The 23028-nt window shown below is 40.7% G+C and overlaps 1 protein-coding gene across 4 annotated transcripts in view; it reads left to right on the plus strand.

Annotated features, from left to right (window-relative positions):
• The first annotated feature begins 3982 nt into the window (after positions 1-3982).
• Positions 3983-23028, plus strand: part of LUZP2 (leucine zipper protein 2) — a 431446-nt gene continuing 412400 nt past the window's right edge. For 2 of the 4 annotated variants that reach the window (XM_045012211.1, XM_045012213.1), the window contains exon 1: positions 3983-4389. In XM_045012211.1, coding sequence (XP_044868146.1) covers positions 4376-4389 — 14 coding nt within the window. In that variant the 5' untranslated portion in view covers positions 3983-4375. Of the gene's footprint in view, positions 4390-22150; positions 22201-22843; positions 22902-23028 lie in introns of those variants that run through there. The other 2 variants (XM_045012212.1, XM_045012215.1) reach the window with 2 other exon arrangements.

A 23028-nucleotide genomic window follows, 5' to 3' on the forward strand; every position in this document is an offset into this window, starting at 1 on the left:
CAATATGCATTTTAGTACAGCCAAATGCAACATACATTCTCTTTCCCCCACCCCACGCCCCAGAAGGAGGTCACACTTGCAGGATGGATGACTGTATCCTGGAAAGCAGTGATATTTTGGAAACAAGTTAGGGGTCATGGACTTCCAGTATGACGTGAGGACTTTAAACAATCAATTTCATTAGTCTTTTAACAGGACAGTATTGAATGGCAGTTGGGAGGTAGTGTTGCCACTGAATATATCACTGGTGAGGCCATTACTGGAATGTTGTGGCCAGTTCTGCTGTCAACACTTGACAAAGGTTGAAACGCTGGAACAGATTTGCGAAAGAACTGTAAGAATGACTCCAGGACTGGGAAACATGCCTTATATTGAAAGATGGGAGCCTAAATTTTCTATCAGAGGGAAGGTAAGGAGGTTGTTTGATCATGGTTTGTGAAGTACCTACAATGGGAAATCTGTGGTGATAGAGTGGGGGCTCTTTAATCTAGCAGACAGAGGAATAACAAGATCTAGTGGCTGGAAACTAAAGCTAGATAAATTCAAGCTAGAGATAAGGTGCAATTATTTAATGGCTAGAATAAGTAACCATTGGAACAACTTACCTGAGGACGTACTGGATTTTCCATCACATGAAGTCTCCAAAATAAGCATGGACATCCTGGTTTTAAAACAAACAAAAAAAACCTGTATCTCAATCACATTGTATGGCTTTGTTGCCAGAATTACTTAATGAAATTCCAAACCATGTTATGCAGGATGCCAGACTAGGTGATTGTAGTTGTCCCTTTTGGCCTTAAAAGAAAAAAAAATATATCAATCTGAATCCTTATGAGTTGTTCAGAGAGAACAACTAGAGAACAAGGCCACCTCAGAGCTCCACTCCTTCTGTATCCACTTCTTGCAAGAAATCCCAGAAAAACAGCCTCTTCTTTCCCTCAGTACAACAACATTTCGATTCTTTGACAAGCAGGAAACCAGGGTGAAAAATGTATCTAAACTCTTCAGAATGTCAAGGAACAGTTGGGTCAGTTCATCAGCTGGTGTAAATCAGTAGATCTATTGACTTCAATAGAACCATGTTGGATATGGCTTTGTTCCTTACTCCTATCATCTCCTTACTCCCTCCTCGGTATCCTTTCTCTGTTTTCTCCCACCTCCCTCCTTTTTCTCTTCTCTCCTTCTTCCCTTTCCTGGGTTCCCCCATGAACAGATCTGTTGGGCAGCAGGGGGAGAAGCTACAGACTACGTTGCTATCACAATACACTAATATAGTACAGGAGATGGATAGTGTGCTAATATAAGTTGCAATATTTATTCAGATATTCTTCCACACACACTCTTTTATGTAATAGCCACTTTAAGAAATGGAAATATCTTCAAAAATAAACTTATAAATTGTTTCCGGATTGTTCATTGGTCAGAAATAATACACTTAAAGTATGCATGCACTCTAATGGCACATTCATCTGTTAGCTTGAATTGCTTGCTTTGTTTCAAGAGACTGAACAAATAACTACCTTTACCTTGTGTGAGAGAGAGAGATGCACCTCTTTTAAGGGATGCAGCACTTGCCTCTCTGAGAGATGCGCTCCAGAATAATTTAAATTGTATCCAACCATGCTTGCCTATGCTCATATTTTAAAATCTGCATTGTGAACTTTTCAATTTAAATGTTCTTGGCATTTAAGGTCAGAAATTGTGCTGCAGGATTGAACATCCATGATTTTTTATATATAATATATATATATATACAAGTTCCTTAAGCTGAACATTTATTTGCAAATTTAAAAATCAGAGCCATCAATTTTAGACTCCTTGTACGTACAAATCATTTTTACAATCTCTTTTTAGCAACGTATGCTCTAGGGTGAATAATTTGCCAAAGCCACATTTTTATCAAATATGATTGAAAAACTGTCTACAGTTGCAGGAAACAATCTCTTAAGAAGCTATTGTGTGACTGGATGCAGGTGGAAGCTACTACAGCAAATGATCGATAATGTTTAGTATTGATTCTCAACTCTGACATTTCTCTGCACAGAATCATACAATATATGATTATGTACCTTTAATCTCCATTGCCCTAACATTAATAACTTGATCCTTAGAAGTGCTGAGTACCCACAACTATGCCTCTCTCAGTAGGTTCAGATGATGGAAAGCTCTGAAGCTGCATTGGCTTTATCAGAGCTATGTGGATTGATACTGGCTGAGGATCTTGCCTGATGGGAACTGAGTCCCACTTGAGTTAAATAGAAGTTGCTGGTGCTCACTGTCTTCCCCTAAGTAGCTCACCTTCCTATTGATGGAAAACAGCTAGTGTTATTACTATTCATGTGCCACAAAAGAAAGTTATCCACCCCTAGTAAATTCATTAATACATAACTGCATTTAAGAACTTTCCAATTAGAGCAGGGCCAAAATGAAAAAACTGCTGCAGTAGAATGGAGTGTAACTGAGTAAATAAATGAGAAACATGATGTGCAAATATACAATAATTACATATATGCCAACATCCTGGGCAGCGCAGCTTTCACTGAGAGAATTTTTGAGATGACTTAGATGGATCTAGGTCAGTCCAACCATCTTATTATTTAGAAGATTGGAAACTCCTAGCATCTGTGCTAATTTCCAACTTCGGGCTTCCCTGGGTGGCTGCTGTCCCTCTTGAAGAATGGAGGCATTCACACCAAGGTGGGGGAACCCCCCTAAGTTAATGCTGATCTGGGTGCTGATCAAGGTCCTAACAAAGCTGATTAAAAGACTATTACTCCTGTGAATATTGTGTCTAAAAATTCTGTACACAATATTTTAAAATTCTGCATATTTTAGTTATCAAAATAACAAATATAATCACACCAGTTTCAAAATTTTGGTAACTTATTTCAAGATACCTGTCAGCAACTGCCTGTAATAAAACAGATACACACACAAAAATTCCTCCCTATGACACTCCAATTCCTCTGTCTCTTCCCCCCCCTTTTTTCTACAGAGCTGAGCTGGGGGGCCTGAAACCCACAATCCCTCCCCCCAGCCAGGGCACACTCCCAGAGCCTAGTCATGGGGTGCCCCCCAGTCCAGATACCTGCACCCCTCTCCCAGAGCCCAGGGATCAAGAGGGAGAAACACAGTGAGAGTGGGTCCCAGGCTTGTATGGAGTTTCCTGCATGCCAATTCCTCTCTTCAGGGTATGCTGGGAACTGCAGTTGCCAGAAACCTTAAAGCTCCTCCGCCCCTCCCCTTGGCAGTGTCTTCTGTTTGTGAGCAGGGGAGCTAGGCTCTGCTGGGTCCAGCAGCCCCTAGTGGTGGACAGCAGCTCTTCAGTGCCAATTCTGTGGGAGGAAGGAAATTCTGCACAGAACATAAATTGTGTGCAAATTCTGCAGTGTGCAGTAGTGCAGAATTCCCCCAGGAGTAGACTACAACTGACTTCAATGAAAGAAACATAAGGGCCAGAGTTAGTCATAGTTTACATGGAGAATTTCCTCAGAATTCAAAGACAGAGAATTTTGTATGGATTGCACTCCCTACTGCTAGGTACTTCTCCCATGTCATTGTCCCCTCTATCTATGGAGAGCATGACTAGCAAAACTTCAGACACTCATGATTAGTAACAACACGTAATCTATACCACATTCATCACCACAGTATGAACACCTTCCACTATTGCACTAAGTGATATGGCTAATATCTGTCACATGTGGTTTGGTCTTTCATGCTCTCCACAGGGTGAGAATTGCATATGTGATGTATTTGGTTTTGGTAAGTGTGATGGGCTAATTACTCCACACTTGCCTGGAAAGAGTTAATACAGAGTGAGAAGGTAGCTAATTAACTCAGCAAGCCACAACTGTGGGAAATCAGGTGGCCAAGTAATCCCCAGACTAAATGAGGGAGCCCAGCTGAGGAGGAACAAGCTGGGTTGGGGCTATAAAGGAAGGAAATTGGTAGTAGAAGGGGGCTGCTGGGAAAGTCTATAGCCACTCCCTGGAAGGAGAAGGTCTATTTGGACTGGCAAACCCGGAAAGGAAGGAATGTGGGATAGGCAATAAGGTTTACATAGGAATAGACCTTGACTGCTGTCTAGAGGATCCTACAGTGCAGGGCAGGACTGAGTTCCCCTGCTAGTTGCTGAAGCTGTAGTACTATAAGGCAGTGAATGGGAAAACTGCCTAGGATAGTTGTTGAAGAAAAACTTTCATGCCCCTGAAGAGAAAAATGGATATAGTGACCTGGGCAGAGTTACAATGAGGCAGCAGTAGCAGCTTGTGGACCAAGAGAGGGGTTGGAAATGGAGAGACCAACAGAGGTTGTGCCATCTTGGGAAAGTGTATTGGCCTGACAAGCTATTCCCCAGATTGACCAGGAGGAGATGATATCCTTGCGGTGAGTAGACCAACACAGTGGGGTTTGAGGTCTTTTGTTATGTACACACTGTTTTATGTTAGACCAGGCAAAGAAATGTATCTTGCATTTGTAGCAGAAGATAGGTTTGTGTGATGGTCCTTAATTTCTGTAGGATTTGTTCCATAGCCTAGGCCCAGCCTCCAAGAAAATCTCTCTTGATATGAGACTATAACACTCCACTGGCGCAAACAGACTTTCTTTTGGAACACATGATGGTGGATAAAAACTATGAATTTTTGCCATAATGACTTTTCTTCAGCAAAATGCAAGAATGTTTTTCTGTAAAATAAGCTAACTGAAAGAAAAAGCAACCAAATCATGAAAACAAGCCCATAAAATTCTTTTTTGCATTTGTGTGAAAAGAGGAAATATGGTTTGTCAATCAGTCTTACCAGGGGTGATGTATTTATAGTGTGCAGGTATGCACAACTTTGAACTATTCTGCACCAACATGTGGGGACTTGCAAATTGCTTCACATGAAGCAAGAACACTCTATCTCCAAACCTTTACCTCCAATCTAAAAGTTACCTGTGTAAATATAACCTAAATCTCTTGTTTATCAAACTTCCAGTGATCAAGAGCTGAAGGAAATTGAAGCTGATCTATAGAGATGCATGCATTTTGTCTCATCTTGATAGTTGGCAAGTTTGGCCTTAACTCTCAGGTTTTATGGAAGAAGACTTTATAGTAACACAGAAGCCAGCAAGACTCCAACAGTTTGCCTAAATAGAACTATTAGGTAAAGGATACATATTCGTTCTCCCTTCCTTGACATAGTTATTGTGCCATTAGCTGTAAAAGACTCTATTTATAACAGATGAAGGGGAGACTATAAAGGACTAATACCCTATTCAGTTTGTAATTTACAAACTACAATCACAGCACTCCTAGATCAATTTATTTCTGTGTCTTAGATCATTTAAAATGGGATGAAATCTGAAACTTCACCTATGTCAGGAGGTTGTTTTAAAATCTATTTCATAATATGAAGTTTCAACTGGCTTCCATATGGTAAAAAGTGTTTTTAATCTCCATGTGCCAACTGTGCTAAAGAATATAATAGAATGTCAGGGTTGGAAGGGACCTCAGGAGGTCACCTATTCCAAACCCCTGCTCAAAGCATGTAATTTAAGTTGTATTTGGTAATTAGCTATGTCAGACTGGACTGGTGTAGATGAGAAATTCCAACTATTTCTATGGGGATGGAGGATCAGTAGAGCTCACTGAAAAGCAACAGTTCCATCCCATAGTAAATATCAACAGCTTTCTTACTCAATCAAAATAAGTCAATATAAAAACTTCACACAGAAGAAACATTTCTGAAATGTTGAGATATTTTGATAAATGATCTTTCTGATCCACCATGGTGCCTCATCAGAGGCCTGTGACCATGATGCTTTATGGGAAATGGAGCCCGGCTTTAGAGCTATGCCCATAGGTAAAAAATGGGGGTGTGAGGCATCTGAAGTACAGTTCCCATGAGGCACAACTGGGGCTCAGGTGGAGGCAGACTAATGTCAGCCTGACCTGAAATGAATTTCTTGTTTTTAAGGGAAAAATCAACAAATTTCAGAAAAATTAAAATACTGACTTTTTTTGCAAAAACTAAATTTTCTGTTGGAAAAACAGTTGTCTAGAAAATTCCTGACCATCTGTAACAGTCATCATGAGCCCACCTAGCACCTTAACACATCTTCCTTATAAACTTAGGAGACAATTCAGACACTCTCTAGTGCCAAGTGTGGTGAAGTGAGATTTGCTTGAGGATTATTAAGGGGCATGGGAAAGAGAGTATCCTTCCTCCATCCCAAAGACAGGATGTGGGACACCTGCACAGAGGTCTTCTGCTGCTTCCACCATCACTGCACCTGCTGCTTGCTGCACTTCCTCCATACAAGGTTTATCTGTGCAATTTGCCAACCCACTGCTCATTCTGTTACAGCTCAAAAAAAAAAAGTTTCTGCTTGTTTTGTGATGCTGTAAAGGCTTCAGCTTAGGTTCACATTTTGAAAGGGTACTCACTTCCTGTCCTAGAAACTGCACTAGTGACATTGACCAGTGATGTGATCCCCTCCTGGTTATGGATAAAGGCACCTTGTCTGCTTGCTTCAGCATATCAATCAGCTGCCTTTGTTAGGATTGACTAGGCTGTTAACAAGGCTCTAATCACAGATGGAACTGCTTTGAAGTGGCTTTACTTCCTTTTATATACAAGGACCTAGAGGATGGCTATGGGCAACAGTTCATGCATCACAAGCTTTCTTTGTGGGGTACCACAGGTTTCTATTTTGTGTGTTTGGTGGGGGTATACAACTACCCCCCAGTCAAAAAGGTGTTTAAAGAACAACTTGGGCTCAGGCAGCCTCCCCTTGCCACATCTGCAAGGCATGCCAATCTTGGAGGAGAAACTTTGAAAGAGAGAAGCCTAGTTCAGGAAGGCCCAGTCCTGGGAGGTTCAGAGGCTTCTTTCCACTTGTTCCCTGAAAGGAGCACTGTGCAGGATGAAGCTACTTGAAGGCTCCTGTGAACACTACAGAGTAGCTCTGAGTTTCCTTTCCTCCAACAACTGGAGAACAAGGCCTAGATGCAGGCCACAGTAGGAGGAAGTCCAGGGAAGGAGCAGAAGGCCTACAGAGTCAGACCTTAATTGCCTACTACAGAGATTTTTGGGGTGGAACCCAGGTTAGAGGAAGGGACAGGGTTCTCTTACCGGCCACCAAAGAGAGGCCTGGTGAAGGGCGTGGATAGGGGTCAAAGGTCTAGTGGTTTCAGAATCAGGTTGGAGCCCTGGCACAAGGCTATTGGACTCAACTCTGACCTACCCTGAAAAGGGTGAGACTAAAATATGACCTGATCAGAGAGCTGAATTATGAGACAAAGGAGACCACGAGCAGATCTGAATAACTGGTTGGGATGACTAGAAATAAGGAAAAGCCCTGAGAAGCCACCCCAGCCACAAGGGGAGCACTGGCTGGTAAATCACTTGCTCACAATGGCCCTGTCAAAGCGGTGCAGGCCGAGGGACATACTGGCCGCCGCTTCCCGCAGCTCCCATTGGCCTGGAACAGCGATCGGACGGACCTGAGGACACGGCAGGTAAACAAACCGGCCCGGCCTGCAAGGGGCTTTCCCTGCACAAGCAGTGTCCCAAGTTTGGGAAACACTGCACTAGCTTATAGGAGGGGGGGGCAGGATAACAAAGACTTACCAATGCCAGGCTACCCAGAAATTCTTCCACAGAAGGAGAATTATCAGTTGGGTAGGTCCACCAGAGCCTGGCAAACTAGATGGAATTAGGCTAAGGTCTTGCCTTACCAGTTTCCAAGTGAGTATAGAAGGCTACCAGTACAGATAAGTACAGTTTCATATTCACGATGAACTCATTTTGCACAGGCATAAGAGTGAACAATGTGTCAAGGACTGGGGAATCAGGTCCAAAGCCAATAAGTGTAATTACAAAAACATGGGATGGTATTATGGAGGGTATGCATTTCAATGGGATCTCAACTTTAGGAATACTACTTATTCATATCTGCTGGTGGCTATTGATCACTGGTTCACCATAGATGTTTAAATTATGCATTCTATCATGTGATCATAAAAGCTGCTTCTAATCACAGTATAAAGTGACACTTGAGCATATGCTAGGTATCTTGCCTTTAGTTGTACTGCACCTATGTCAGACAGTTCTGTGTCCCCTTTATCAACCAGAAGTTGTAGCTCAAATCATTTAATGTAAAAAGAAAATATAATCTGTAAGATTTCAACAATGCCCGGGATATTCATATACTCCATGAATTTGAGTAATTTGCAATCATATATGGGAGCACTACACTTTCTTAGACTTTTTTTACATATAGTTCTTCAATTTTTATACATTAAATTATAGTACTTTCCAAAGAGTCACTTTCTGCTGCCATCACTGTCTCACAAGGATCTGGGCAATGTATGGCCTATAAGCCAAATATGGTCGTTTAGTGTCTAAATTCTCCAGTGATTCCCTAGTTTTCTCTCTCACAACCTTTTCTAACTGGCTTGGGAAACACATAAAGGCCCCTGTCCAGCAAATCGGTAGAACTGCTCAGATCTTTAGAGCTAAGCATCTAGAATGAAGTGCCTTGTTGTTCAAAATACAACTAACCAGTCAATATTGCTTCTGTAGACCCTACTGAGCACATGGGGGCAGGGGGTTATTTTTGGCCAATTTTGGAACCAGATGACCTGTCACTTGAATTCATACATAACCAATTCCAGTATGAAATCTGAAATGCAAACACATGACAAAAAGCTACATTGAAATTCTTTGCAACTATCCCAGAACTACAAAAATAAAGTTCAAATCTGACTTAAACAAAACACTGCTGATGCAAATGTGATAAAATATTACATTTTCACAGTTGCCTAATAAAGCTCAAAGCATAAATTTGAAATGACATTCAATTTCATAAAACTTCGCTACTACTGTATTCCTGGTACTATTACTACAATCATGTACTCAGACTGGGCCACCAGATCCAATCACCTTCTTGCTTATCTGTAATTTTATACAACACTTTCAATCACAAAGAATCCCCAAATGTTCTATGACGTCTAGATACAAGAACGTGTTCAGCCACTATTGAGAGGCATCTCACCTTGTATTGAAATATGGTAGATCTTTGACAAAGCACACACATCCTGCAGCTTAAGTTAGCATGTGAATAGGACTCTATTCAATTGAAGTTGCTGGTGAAGCTTGTATAAGAAGAAAGCAGCTAGTTGCTTAAGCTAGAGGTTAGACAGAATTTCCAAAGTGTTTTTGTAAAAAGTAGGGATTGTTAGTGATCACAAGTGCTCAACCTTGGTCAAGGTTTTCAAACAAGGGTGCCTAAATGAGTGGCTTGATTTTTTTCCATTACTTCCACCCCAAGTGCTGAGTACCTAGCAGCTCCCTTTGACAATTGCTAAAAATGGCAACGGGATCATCTAAATGTGGACTTAGGAGCTGAACTTTGATATCCATTTTTATAGCCTGGGCCCTGTCAGGTTCTTCTGTAGTCTCTTCTTTTCTAGAAGGTCAATAAATCCAATAATGGAATTCCTACTAATCTTCCATGTCACTCTTGCAAATTGGTCCAGATCAGGGTATTGGCTCATATGCTGTTGAGTCCTCGTCACGACCTTCTGCAATGCCCTTTCTTATCCAAGGGCTGGCCAGGGTGAGATTTTACAAAACTGGAGCCAAAGATACTTTGGTTGTGGAGTACACACTTTCTTTTTCCATGGTTGCCTTAGTTCGGATCCCAAGGCATAGCTCAAGAGATAAGAAGCTTCTAATCCCTTAGAAGGTTCTTTAAGTAATTTTAGTTAGAAATACATTAACATGGTAATAATGGGAGATATACCAATCTTCTAGAACTGGAAGGGACTTTGAAAGGTCATCAAGTCCAGCCCTCTGCCTTCACTAGCAGGACCAATTTTTGCCCCAGATGGCCCCCTGAAGGATTGAACTCACAACTCTGGGTTTAGTAGGCCAATGCTCAAACCACTGAGCTATCCCTCCCCCTAACATGGGATTCTAGGAGCCCCTGGCATTTTGATGTCAATACTAGTGCAGATGTTGAATGTCATAGTTATGAAGCAAAAAGAAAAAAAAAATCTGCTTTTGCCAGAGAATTTCAGGGTTCTTCACCTATATGCAGGAGACATGAACACAAATGATCCATTTATAAAAACTTCTGACTGTTTAAAAGAACTAAGAACAAGTAAAGTAGGAGAGTGCCAAAGGTAATTACCTGTCCCAGCTATTCAAGCAGTGAAGAGACTCTCACAAAGTTAATGATCTCTTCATAGGCATTCACTATTCCTTATTTTACTCTGATATATGTGTATATATTATATTAAATCTTCATTGAATAGCCCTGAAAACTGGTAGATGAGAATCATGTCCAGCCTGATTTAAAAATGCTACTATGATTGCATATACTGTGGTGACCATTACAATAGTTTACATCTATATGTGGGGAGGGATGGTTCAATGGTTTGAGCATTGGCCTACTAAACATAGGGTTGCAAGTTCAATCCTTGAGAGGGCCATTTATAAATCAGGGCAAAAAAAACAAGACAGGGAAACTGTCAGGGATAGTACCTGGTCCTGCTAGTGAAGGTAGGAGACTGGACTCAATAATTTTTTTAAGTCCCTTCCAATTCTATGAGGTAGGTATATATCTCCATTTATTATTATATTCTCTTTAATGATACCAAAATCCTATACAGTAATAATGTACAGCACACTGAAATGAAGTCACTTTGGGGCCTGTCAGGGCTGAAATGACAGACTAATTTCATATAGGATTTTTGGAGTAAGTACATGTAGCAAAAATTATAAATACAATATAACAACCATCTCAGTATAAGCAGGCCCTGACCCCATTCAAGCTGGAGCCTGAATTTTAAGATAAATTAGGAAAAAAGGTCATCTCTTTCCAGTCAGCATAACATCATTATCTTATAGTAGTGAAGGCTATGATGAATATCAGAAGATGAGGCTTTGGAAACAGAAATGAAGCTGGTGAGGATAACTTAGTTAGCCAGAGCCCATGGTCTGATTGTTGCCATTCATATTTTGTAAGGAGGGAGTAGTACTTAATTACATACAAAAGCAGTGCCAATAGGTCCTTGATCCATTACTTCCTGATAAGACTAAGATAAAAAAATACCAAGGACTGTAAAATGACCCCTGGACAGCAAACTGAAAAGCAAGCCTGCTCGTAGTGGACTTCTGGGTGAAAAGTCTAGAGGGGCACAAAAAAGGATAAAGTGGTGGAAGCTCATAGATGGGAGTTAGTCTGAGGTTTAAGGATAAGCAAGGGCGACTCCAGGCCCCAGCATGCCAAGCGCGTGCTTGGGGCGGCATGCCGCGGGGGGCGCTCTGCCGCTCACCAGGAGGGCGGCAGGTGGCTCCAGTGGACCTCCCGCAGGCGTTCCTGTGGGCGGTCCACCAAAGGCACGGGACCTGTGGACCACGGGACCAGTGGACCCTCCGCAGGCACGCCTGTGGGAGGTTCACCGGAGCCGCCTGCCGCCCTCCTAGGAAACTGGCAGAGCGCCCCGCGTGGCATGCCGCCCCAAGCACGCGCTTGGCGTGCTTGGGGCGGCGAAATGTCTAGAGCCGCCTCTGAGGATAAGGCTCTGCAGAGGTTGGACAATGACCAAACCAACTGCAATGAAAAGCAGGCTACTTATCCAGGTGCCTTCAGAAAGTAACACTTTTGGTCCTTACCAATTGAGGCTGGATTTGGACCAGTGATGCTAATATGAGGCTAGTACCCTGAGCCAACCATTCTCCACATTACTTTAGATCATTATACCTTCTTTGGGCTCTAATCCTGAGAACTGGCGTACCTTTTACTACCATGGCTGATCCTAGGAACAGGCAGGATGGTGTGATAGAGGATTCAGAGAAACTGCTCATTCCCTCTGAAGTTGGGACCATCAGAGACTCAGAAGGAGGTGGGGAGCTCCCCATCCTTTCCAGCATCCATGGAGGAGGCTCCTGCATCTCCCCTGTACTGGGTTTGTATTAGCTGCTACAGCCATAGAGCAACATTAGCCTCAACCCAACTGCCTGTAAGACTCAGAGGAAAGATAGGTGACAGAGAGGAGCTCAGGTGGAACACCATCCCCAAAACAGCTCCTTGGGTTTGTTTCTGGGGAGGTGCTGCTCCCTATTGCCTGCAGAGTTATCTCTGGGCTTGTGTTAGATCATTGGTAGCTACAAGTATTAGCTGTCCTCAGTAACTTTCAGTGCTAGGTCAGTACTTGTATAAAACTGAGGAAAGTAGGAAGAGACTCAGGTCCAAATGAATAAGTGAGATACATTGAAACTTTATTGGAGTATTTAATTGGACGTCCTCTAAAAATTCACCCCTGGATCTCCATAGTTACATCATCACTGCACATCATTTTGATTCTAATTCCCATACTAGCAGAATCATAGTGTATGGTATAGTCAGCTATATTAATATTTTTAACGTGTTCATCTTGGTTATATAATGGACCATAGATTTAAAATGTGCTCTATAAATTACTGCAATGATTTTATTAATAAAGGTTAAAACCCCTCATTTGTAATAACTACATTCCTAATTTGTAAACGCGCAATATTGATTGCTTCTAAGTATTTAATCATAACCATTATTCTAAGCCAAATAGTTGCTTAGCATAATGCATCTGATTACCCGTCCCACAGGATTTATATTTATTTAAAAAAAAAAAAACAACCTCCAGTTGATCTGATTGTTTCATCTCCTGAACCTTTTCAGGATTATGCAAGTATGGCATTGGTTTTTAGTAATTCCTCTTTCATCCATAGTGTGTGCGCCTTACTACTTTTTTCAAGATTCCAGTTTAATACTGCAACATTTACATTTTTAAAGCTTAAAAAAAAGAAAAGAAAAATAAGACCAATGTTTACAAAATCTGACTTTCTAATCTGTGAAATTCAGACCAAGTGCTACTTTCATTTAATTCAAAACTATCACGTAAAAGTAATAGTTGTAGAAATAACAGTTGTAGGAAAGTTCTCTTCTTACTTTCCTCAGTTTTCTACAAGTGAATTCACTGAGACTCACTAGAAGTGAGAGTTGAATCAGGCCTTATCTGTTCAGATAACAAGACCACAGGTTCATAATCTATTTCAACTCAGTTCTTTTTATAATTCATGCTCATTTATAATGAATACGTCATTAGTTTAAGATGTGCTTTCTCAGGGCACACAAAATGGGTCCAACACTTTCTGTAAATTCCTTATGAAGTATCTTTTGAAAACATAAATTGGTGTTTGTGACATTCTAGGTACTATCTGGACTGTTGAACAGCTGTATCCCCTCAATTATCCATCCTGGGGTGCCTCTTTATACTGCTTTACTGAGAGTGTAACCACTCCTAGTCTGCTCACTCTCAATCTGCACCATGCAAATCAGTGGTTCTCAACCAGGGGTACGTGTACCCCTGGGAGTATGCAGGGGTCCTCCAGGGTGTACATCAACTCATCTAGATATTTACCTAGTTTTACAACAGGCTACATGAAATCACTAGCGAAGTCAGTACAAACTAAAATTTTATACAATGAGTTGTTTATACTGCTGTATATACCATACTCTGAAATGTAAGTACAATATTTATATTCCAATTGATATATTTTACAATTATATACTAAAAATGAGTAATAGTGTGCTATGGCACTACTGTATTTTTATCTGATTTTTTTGTAAGCAAGTAAATTAAGTGAGGTGTAACTTGGGGGTACACAAGACAAACCAGACTCCTAAAAGGGGTACAGTCATCTGGAAAGATTAAGAGCCGCTGATGTAAAGCACTCCCAGCTACGCTCTTCTGGTGTTGATCTGCAGTGTAATTAAATTTCCAGGCCCAGACTTTCCTCAGAAACATACATCTTGTACTGCCCAGCCCTCTCCTAGAAAATACAAGCTCATATAAAGTCTTTCATTTTATTAATAGAAAATGATGTGCACAAATCCTGTTATTTCAAATGGAGTTTCCCAAACACTTCAATCCAAGCACACTGGTTTAGATACAATAATTTATTAACTACAAAAAGATATTTAAGTGATGAGGTATAAAAGTCAGAATTGGTTACAAGAAATTATAAGTGAAATGCAACTAATACCTAACCTAACCAACTAAAAAACGACAGAGTCCTGTGGCACCTTGTAGACTAACAGATGTATTGGAGCATAAGCGAATACCAACTTTGTCAGACGCAAGGTGCCACGGGACTCTTAGTCTGGATCTGTAAAAAGTGACAAACACGGCTACCCCTCTGATACTTAACAAAATGAATTCAAAGCAAAAATCTCTCACCACATGCTTCAGCAGTCTTACTGGCTGCATTCCTTTCAGGCAGGATCCCTCCCTCAGCTGTATCTTTGTTCCTCAAGTAGTGTGGCTGCTGTTGGTAGAGAGAGAGAGGAATATTTTGGGGTGTTTGTTCCCCTTTCTTATACCTTTTCCTCTTCTTTGAGAGTAGTCTCCAGCTGGGGCTCGAGGGACAAAGTCTCTGGAGATGGCAACCTCCAGCTGTTTCCTTGCCAAGATGTAAATTTTCCTACCAAAGAATGGCTACTTAACCAGGTTGATCATCCATTTGATTTCATTGACACCTGGCTCAGGCATCAGTTTGTGGTTACTTCCCCAGATTTAGAATATGTCTCATAAGATATTACTGTATGATATTACTAACTTTATATAGAATGTTGCCACACACAAGTTACCAGGAGAATAATGATCTGCAAATCATGAGTTTTCAAATAATACCTTACAAGGCATAGTTTGTACAAAATTTATCATAGCCTTTAAAAAGGAGTGAAACTAGTGTTACAAACTGTTAGCGTTTCCTCCAAAGGCAACACTGTTATTTCAGAAGTTAGTGAATTGCCCCCACAAAAACTGGTGTTGTGTGTGTGTGTGTGTGGAGCGGGAGGTGTAGATTGAGAACTATAAATTGTAATGAAGAACCAAGTATGGTGAATTTTGGAAAATAATGCAGTGGAAAGCCTTGAGTCAGTCACAGCAGAGAGCACCGTATTGCAGTTAAGTAACCAGTCCCCAGGCTCTCTAATTCAGTAGATTCTATTTTTGGGTGACAGGTGGGGTGTTACCAGGGAGATATATTTTACTGTAGTAGTAACTAAGGGCCAGGTTGCCCACCTCTCTGAGAATTCACATAGAGGGCTAGGAGGAAGGAAAACTACCCTTTCCCTCTTGGACTAGCTCCTAAACTCTGTAGATCTCCTTGCTTTCATAGGAATCCAGGAACATATGCACAGAGGGCCCATGCCTCCATGTGTCAACTGCCCCATTACAATTGATTCCTTAATGAAATTCCAATGGAGCTCCATTGTCAGGATGACAGATGATGACCGTCCAGACTCTTCTGCATGATGCCAGGAACTGTACTTTTCTACTGAGTTCCATGGTGCTGCTGATAGGATGATGGATGTCTTCTAAATCTGGACCACCCCGTCGACTCCTGAGCAACCCATTGCCTGCTTCTACCCACACATGTATCAGTGGCCAAGAAAATAACCGTGAGCAGAGTCAGAGGAAGGGAACCAGTGCTGCAGAGGCAGCTTTTCCTCTTTTGTTGTGGGAGGCTTGAGAGCTGGCATGGAATACTCTTTCCCTTCTCCCTCCCCCAAAGCATACAGATCTGGTGGGCAAGGAGTATGAACAGAATCTTAATAAATACATGGCATTATTAGCACCCAGTCCTATTCTGATTGAAGTCAATGACACCACTTCCATTTTCTGCTTTGTAAGTTGGTCAAAATATTTTTCAAGGCAAATTTCTGAATATGCAACTTGCCATCAGGTAAATCTATCAGAGTGCCTGAAGTTTGAGATAATTTCATGGATCGTGAAGGGAAAAAAATAGCTGTGCCTTGAGATTATTCAACCAGATGTTTGCGTAAGAAGTTGTTGCATAAAACAAAATGTGAAGAAAATGTATAGCAGCGGTTCTGTCACCTGCCAGAGCAGGCATAAGAGAAATTAATCTATGGGTCAGATCAGCTGCAGCTCCTGAGAATATGAGCAACCCCCTTACAATACTCTGCTAACAGGGTGTTTTTCAGCACAGAACAGCAATAGCACTTGATTCCACAGTCACTCTGCCACTAGCCTCTATCTCCATTCCTGGAACTCTCCCCACCTGGGGAGGTATAAAGATGGGCAGTGTAAAGCCATGTATATTGGCCCTATACAGTAAGGGAATTATCACATAAGCTACTGAGGCCTCCTATACCATCAAAGAAACACACAATAGTTGGGATAAGGGTCTCATGCTTTTATAGTCAGAATGATTAAGACTACAAGTGCATGTATCTCTTAAGATGTGTTAACAGCTCAGAGGTCATATGTAAGAAGGGATGGGATCCATGTATCTGTCACTCATACTGGACTTGAGTATGAATATAATTTTATACTGACACATTGTATGAAGTGTACTTTATATGTTTATACTCAGATTGATCCTTGAGATCCCCAACCATGGAATGAGCTTGAGGAAAAATCATGGCAGGAAGCCTTATGGGGAGGAGAGTTCCCCAAAGTCCCCCTCAAATAGTTTACTGAAAAATCTTTTGTCACGAGTGTCTCCCACAGAAAAGCAGGATTTGGACCCCTAAAACTCTGCAGAAGCCCAGAGACCTGCAGGATGCCTGTGCCTATGTCCTTAGGACAGTCTGGAACTATAATAACTTGCTCATGGACTTCTCCTGAGAGGTGGGACACACCAACCTATTTCCTCCCTTGAACAGATCCCTGAGGTAATGGATTGACCATCCCTTCTTGTCTGGTGGCATTGGAGTTCCATTCATGGAGAGTCGCCTCCATCTTCAGGTCATGAAGATACAATGTGGCCCTAAAAATTTCCATAATCATTTGTTCCTTATTCTTTTAATAAATCAAAGATACCAATGAGAGAGTTGGTAGAGAAACTACCAGATAATAAATGCACATAAAAATGGAATTGGATAACCCTGCTTTAAAGAACCCAATATATACCCCCCCCTTTTTTTTTTAAGAACTAGATAATGTGGTGCTCACAAGCTTAATGCTCTGAACCCATGTCCTATTTTTTATAACTGTTACGCATCTTAGGGCATTGTACCAACCGCCCCGCCACCACCACCACTGAAAACAATTGTACGTTACAAGGAATTTAATTTACTGGTCTCATATCCATCATTTTTATGAGAAGTTTTATTCCAAGGATTCTGCAAACTACAAAAGCAATTGCTTATTAGAATTCTGCAACTCTTATTCAGTGTACCTAGGAAAATTACCGTGCTTTAAAAAAGTAAAAAAATATGTTGAAGTATTGTGCTTATCCTGAACACAGAAATATTTATGAATGTTTAATGTATTATGTTAGCATATTTAATAACTTCATGTTTGTGATATCTCCTCTCATTGACGATGCCAGATCATACTGCTGTATAGTCAGTGAGTAGATAAAGACAGTCATACCACTAATACTTAAATTTCTTGTTTCGGTTGGGATTAATATCTATTTGTTTAGGAGGGTGGTAAGCCAGGTGCAATGTGAACTCTGGGCCAAGCTGTAAATAATGGAAAGCTATGTGTCTGACTAAAGAGTTTGCCTCTGCATCTCCAGTTGACTTTTAATCTCCCTCTCCCCCAAGGAAACTTGTGACTTGTCTGGGGAATTTGGGGGCGGGGATAGTGAAAAGAGGAAAATAGAACAAGATGGATGCATAGGTTTAGGGACACTAGACTCACAAATAACTTTCAGTTCATCTAATTTTTCCAGAGTTTATTCTTTACAATACATTAAAAATGCAGAAAGCAAGAGCAAAAGATTGGAGTCACTGCTTCTTTTAAGACTTTAAGACAATCTGGTAGATGTCACTGTCCAGAAGAGAGAGAGAGAGGGTGAGTGAGTGTGTGTGTGTGTGAGAGAGAGGTGTGAGCTTTTGGTGACTTGTGTGTGTCCCAAAAATGCTGGAACTCTCACAAGTAAGCTGCAGTGCAAACACATGGTCTTTGATGCAGGCTTATCCATTTTTCCATAGCCATGACTGCATCCATAACTAGACTGTTCATGCAAGCTATTTCATGGATCTCTTCTGGGAAAATACATACTAAATTAGAGAACGGCTTTATGATGTGGATTATTGACCACTAGAGAACACCTGCTTTTTACTAAAGACCTGCAAGTGTAGTTTAAGCAAACAAGAGGCAAAAGGTAGCTAGGTAACTACTCAGTCTTAGGCTAAATTAGGATGTCTTTAGCCACACTTAGATACATACTGGTGTGTGTGTTTTGTTTTTGTTTGTTTTGTTTTGGGGGGGGTTGTTGTTTTTTAAGGTAGAATACTGAAATTGTTTTAATATTGTTGATGGAAAAACTAACCTTTGTGCTACCAGAGTTTTGTGGCTCAGGCATCTGGGACTAATGTCTCAAAGTATGGCAAAACTTGTCAGACTTATGACTGACTTATGGTAAAAGTATCAGAAGAAATGGGTGCAACCATCACTTTTTAAGATGACAAACCGAATTGAAGTCAAGTGAGTTTTGCCTGGATAAGAGAGAGCAGGATTAAGCCTAAAACTTGGCCATATCATAAGATTGGAATATTATCTTTGTACCTCAAAAATTAAGAACTTATAGGACTTGATTTTTGCTCACTCACACCACAGTAATTTAGAAACAACTCCACTGACGTCAATGAAGTAGTGCCAATGTAAGTGACAGAAGAACCTGATTCTATAACCCTCAGTTGATGTGGAAAAAACCTTAGAATACAGAGCAAGTCTCACAGTTTTGCAGACAAATTGCCCTACTCATAAGGGCACCTTAATGTTCCAGAGCCTCACTCATGATATCCTATTCTGTAAGTCAGAGAACCAAAATTTGGGACTTCATTCTATGAAGATGGGGAAAAATAAATTACCAACGGGAAGGAAAAATAGCTCTAGTGCTAACAATGCCTGTAACCAGCTGCTCTCCATCTGAAAGTTCTCCGTCTCTTTCAGAGCCTCTTTGCCCCCTTCAGATTCTCTTTTTTCCCGCAATAATCATCTCTGACATGTAGTTGGAATCCCTTATTCATGAGAATCTTTTCTTTAGTGTATCTGGTTGGCGTACTATCAAATTCTCTCAGCCACAGACCAAGAGATACAGTGAGCTTTGACCTTCTTCTTCACCTCCGCTGTGTGAGACACATTACGGTTTTGGGAAATGAAAGGCAGCTTGCTTTTTCTAAAAAACTGACACCGCTGTCCTAAGTACTTTAACTGTGATGGAAGAATGGGTGGGAAGAGAATGGTACCCTGTTCTCAGGAGGTGTAATTAAGGGGGAGTTAGGTAAGGAACAAGACACCACTAGAACCAGAGCAACTTCTTATGTGGAAGCTTTTTGCTCTAGAGACTAGCAGCTATATTCAACCCCTTATTCTGAGTCCTTGTGCATGCACAGATTCCAGGCTTATTAGGCATTAGGTGACGCCAAAACCATTACTTTCACTGTCTTGATGTATGTGAATGAAATTCTGGGGGGGAAGTAGACAGACTTACAATAGTACAGAGAGGTATTACATGTCCTCTATGGGACATGGGGAAGCCATTTGGGGAATGCCAAACGAGACTAGAAAAAGTGCTAGAAAATATAAGGCATGAATATGAGCTAATTTGTCTCTTCTTTCTCTAAATTCTGTGGTTCTCTGATCTCTAGTCTAATTTTAGACATGAATCACAGCCTTTGCTGGTCCCTTAAAATAACACTATGTCCCCATTATCAGTCAATCTAGTGTATCCTTTCAGAAAGCCAGATTGTGAACACCTCACTTATCTGAGTCGTATCTAATTACTACGGGCCAGAGATTTGAATGGGACTGCTTGCACAGTAAGGTACAACTCAAGGGTGGCTTGGAGTGGGGGGGGGAGGAGAGGATGGAAGTGATTCACCATCTGGCCCAAAGTAGACAGGATGAAATCTGTGATGGGCCAGTGCCCACAGTAATATATCTTACTTATTACCATGTTATGTTACACTTTGGACTTCAAAATCCCTTACTCTGGATATTCTCAAAACACTTTAAAAACACAGATCGCTCCTTCTAAAACCTCTAAGTGATGTCTGCTCATTTTTTTTTACAAATGTGGGAAGCTGAGGAATATATGGGTTAAGTGGCTTTTCCAAGGTCATACAGTAAATTGGTGGCACACCTAATTATAAAAATCTGATTCCCAATCCTGAGCTTTTGGTAAGTTACATGGCTTCAAAGTGTTCACTATCATTTTAGTATCTAGCCTGAGAAAATCTTCTGTCTTTTCACATAGTCATAGACTTTAAGGCCAGAAGAGATCATAATCTCATCTGACATCCCACATATTGCAGGATACAAAACCTCACTCACCCACTCCTGTAAGTAAAATATATAACCTCTGGCTGAAATACTGAAATCCTAGAATCTTGATTTTAAAAAATTCAAGTTACAGAGAATCCACCATTTTTAGCCTAGTTCAAACCAGCAAGTTACCCATGGCCTCATGCTTCAGAGGAAGGCAAACTCCCCACAAGGTCTTTGCCAATCTGACCTGGGGGAAAATTCCTTTCTGACCCCAGATATGGTGATCACCTAAGCCCTGATCATGTGGTGAGGCCCACCAACCAGAGGGACAATTTCTTAAATACATTCCTTGTTACAAGTGGTTAGGTGGGCCAGGTAGGAGGAGGCTGGAAAGTACTGTCTCTTGCTCTCCTTTCATTGGTTGGCTCTCTAACTTTGTTTCATATCAATGTTTTATAGTGTTTACTGGAAGCACAATAAATACTCAGAGCTGCATAGTTTAGCGCACATTATGCATATCCCACTGTCATCACATTTGCAATATTCATTTATGCATAAATGAATGTATATGATGCGAAATATAAAAGGGAAGGGATATAGAAATCCCACTTAGTGGCTCATGGTTTATACAGTTATTTAAGCAATTAACAACTACAGCATTTTAAGTGTGTGTGTGTATAGTCAACTGTGACAAGGGGAGCAATATAGCCCATAAAGGACAGGAAAGAAGCTGTTTTCTTAAGCTGCTCTTCATATTTTCATGTTAAATTATCCTAGTTGATCAGCAAGAATAATGTATAGGTCTTTACTCAATTAAAATTAGTTCAGGCTCTATACACAACCATATAAGTTGGTAATTCAGTAAGAAATATACCAGCTGTGAAATGGGGGCCTATTGCTGGTTCACTACTAGGTCAGCAATTCTTTTCAGGCCTGATATACTCACTATGCTGTTGTCATAATCTGTATCTAAAATATGTAAGGTAAAGCAAGGTATCATCTACACGCTGGTCCTGAAAATCACTGGTGTACACTGTACATCATAGCTATGGAGTGTTTACAAAGGATTAAATACATGGTAGAATTATTTTTTTTTTAAATGTATTTGGCGAGCAATGCCTAAGCCACGCCTTTTTCATTCAAAGTAATGTGGTTCCACCTGCTTGAATGGATCTCTGATATAAATCGAGAGACATTGGAAATGCAGTTACATGAAAGGTAAACAAAACTATCAGGATAGCAAGCTGGGAAAAGTGATCACTTAAGTCTCAATGGAGGATGGAGACTGCACCCCCAGGAAACCTTCCTGCCTCTTGAAGCCTGGATTAAGGTCCATTGTTTCCTTTCTGTATAGCGCTAAACTGAAAGAGTATGTGGAACAGATCAAGAGGTGGAGTTGAAGCCTGGAGAACTTTTCTGTCAAGTGTAAAAGTGTGCCCCCTTTTTCTTCCTCTTCCCCCCTCACCAGCTTCATTCAGGTGAATTATGAACAGGTGAATTTTGCTATGAACTGTGAAATTTAATTTTGGTTGCCACTGGTTCTGCGTGTTCACTTGTGTGTGTTCAAATTTTCTGTATTTTGTAAAAAAGTGAAGCCTATCAACAAACAAATGTGATTATAGTCTAACATTCTCAGAACAAATTTTGTAAGGAAGTAAATGTGTGGTTAGATCGTGCATGCTCTTCTGTGACATTGTCAAGGCCCGCCTCCTGGCAGATGAGGTGAGAGAGGTGGTGGTTGGTGGCTGACTGACTACTTTACTTTTTCTTTTCTTTTCTTTTATTGTGTGCAGTTAGTGACCCTGCAAATAATGACAACCCTCAATTCCTATGGAAGTCAGTGATTCATATTGCTCTTCACCCTCATGTGGAATGTCAATTGATGTCTAAGAAAGTTCCATGAATGAACGGTCAGAATTATATAGCCAATGGAGAGTTAGTCTGTGATTCTTTTGAGCACAATATAATGCTCCCTAGATAAAACCATCCAAAGGAGTTTGCATATGCATTGTTCAGCATGAGAGAAAAATGGAGTGCATCATTTAAAAAAAATAGATAAGAAATATGACCATATGAGTAGATTTCTCTCTAAATTGCATTGTATAGGAGGAAAACTGGCAAGGAAAGAAGGAAGAACTATGGACTGGAGTAATCTGGTTGAGTAACAGCTCTGTAAGAGTTGTGCAGAAAGTGCAAAACTGCTGTATAAGTACATTACAGAACATATACATTTACCCATGAACAGGGAAAGAAAACTGGGTATAGTAGAGTCAGGTGATACAGTGATCGTAGAGTACATACAAGGTTGTTTCATGTGGCTAGTTGTATCCAACATGCTAAAGTCAGAGGCAGTACATTTTATGGGTCATGATGAGATGTCTGTTTTTGCTTCTTGACAATGTTTTAAGCTGTATTTGGCATTATTTCAGATAATGTGCCAGAGCTGAACATGCAACTGGTATCAAAGTAATGCCATTGACTGTAGTATAGGAACCCAACATCGGACACTAAAAGTAGTTCCCATTCTTTAAATCCAGGTATAATCATCACATTGGTTTTAAACCAATGTCAGACTCTCTGGGCATCAGTGGAGATTCTTCTTTAGATCAGGGTAAGTGTAATCAGAATCAGCCCCATTATGTTTCACTTTCAATATCAAACACTATTTTCTTCTGTTGGACCACTATTAAAACCAGTTGGAAACAGGTACTGAGCCCTCTGTATTGGGATCTGCCTTA

The sequence above is a fragment of the Mauremys mutica genome, chromosome 4 (genome assembly GCF_020497125.1).
Source record: "Mauremys mutica isolate MM-2020 ecotype Southern chromosome 4, ASM2049712v1, whole genome shotgun sequence".
NCBI lineage: Eukaryota > Metazoa > Chordata > Testudines > Geoemydidae > Mauremys > Mauremys mutica.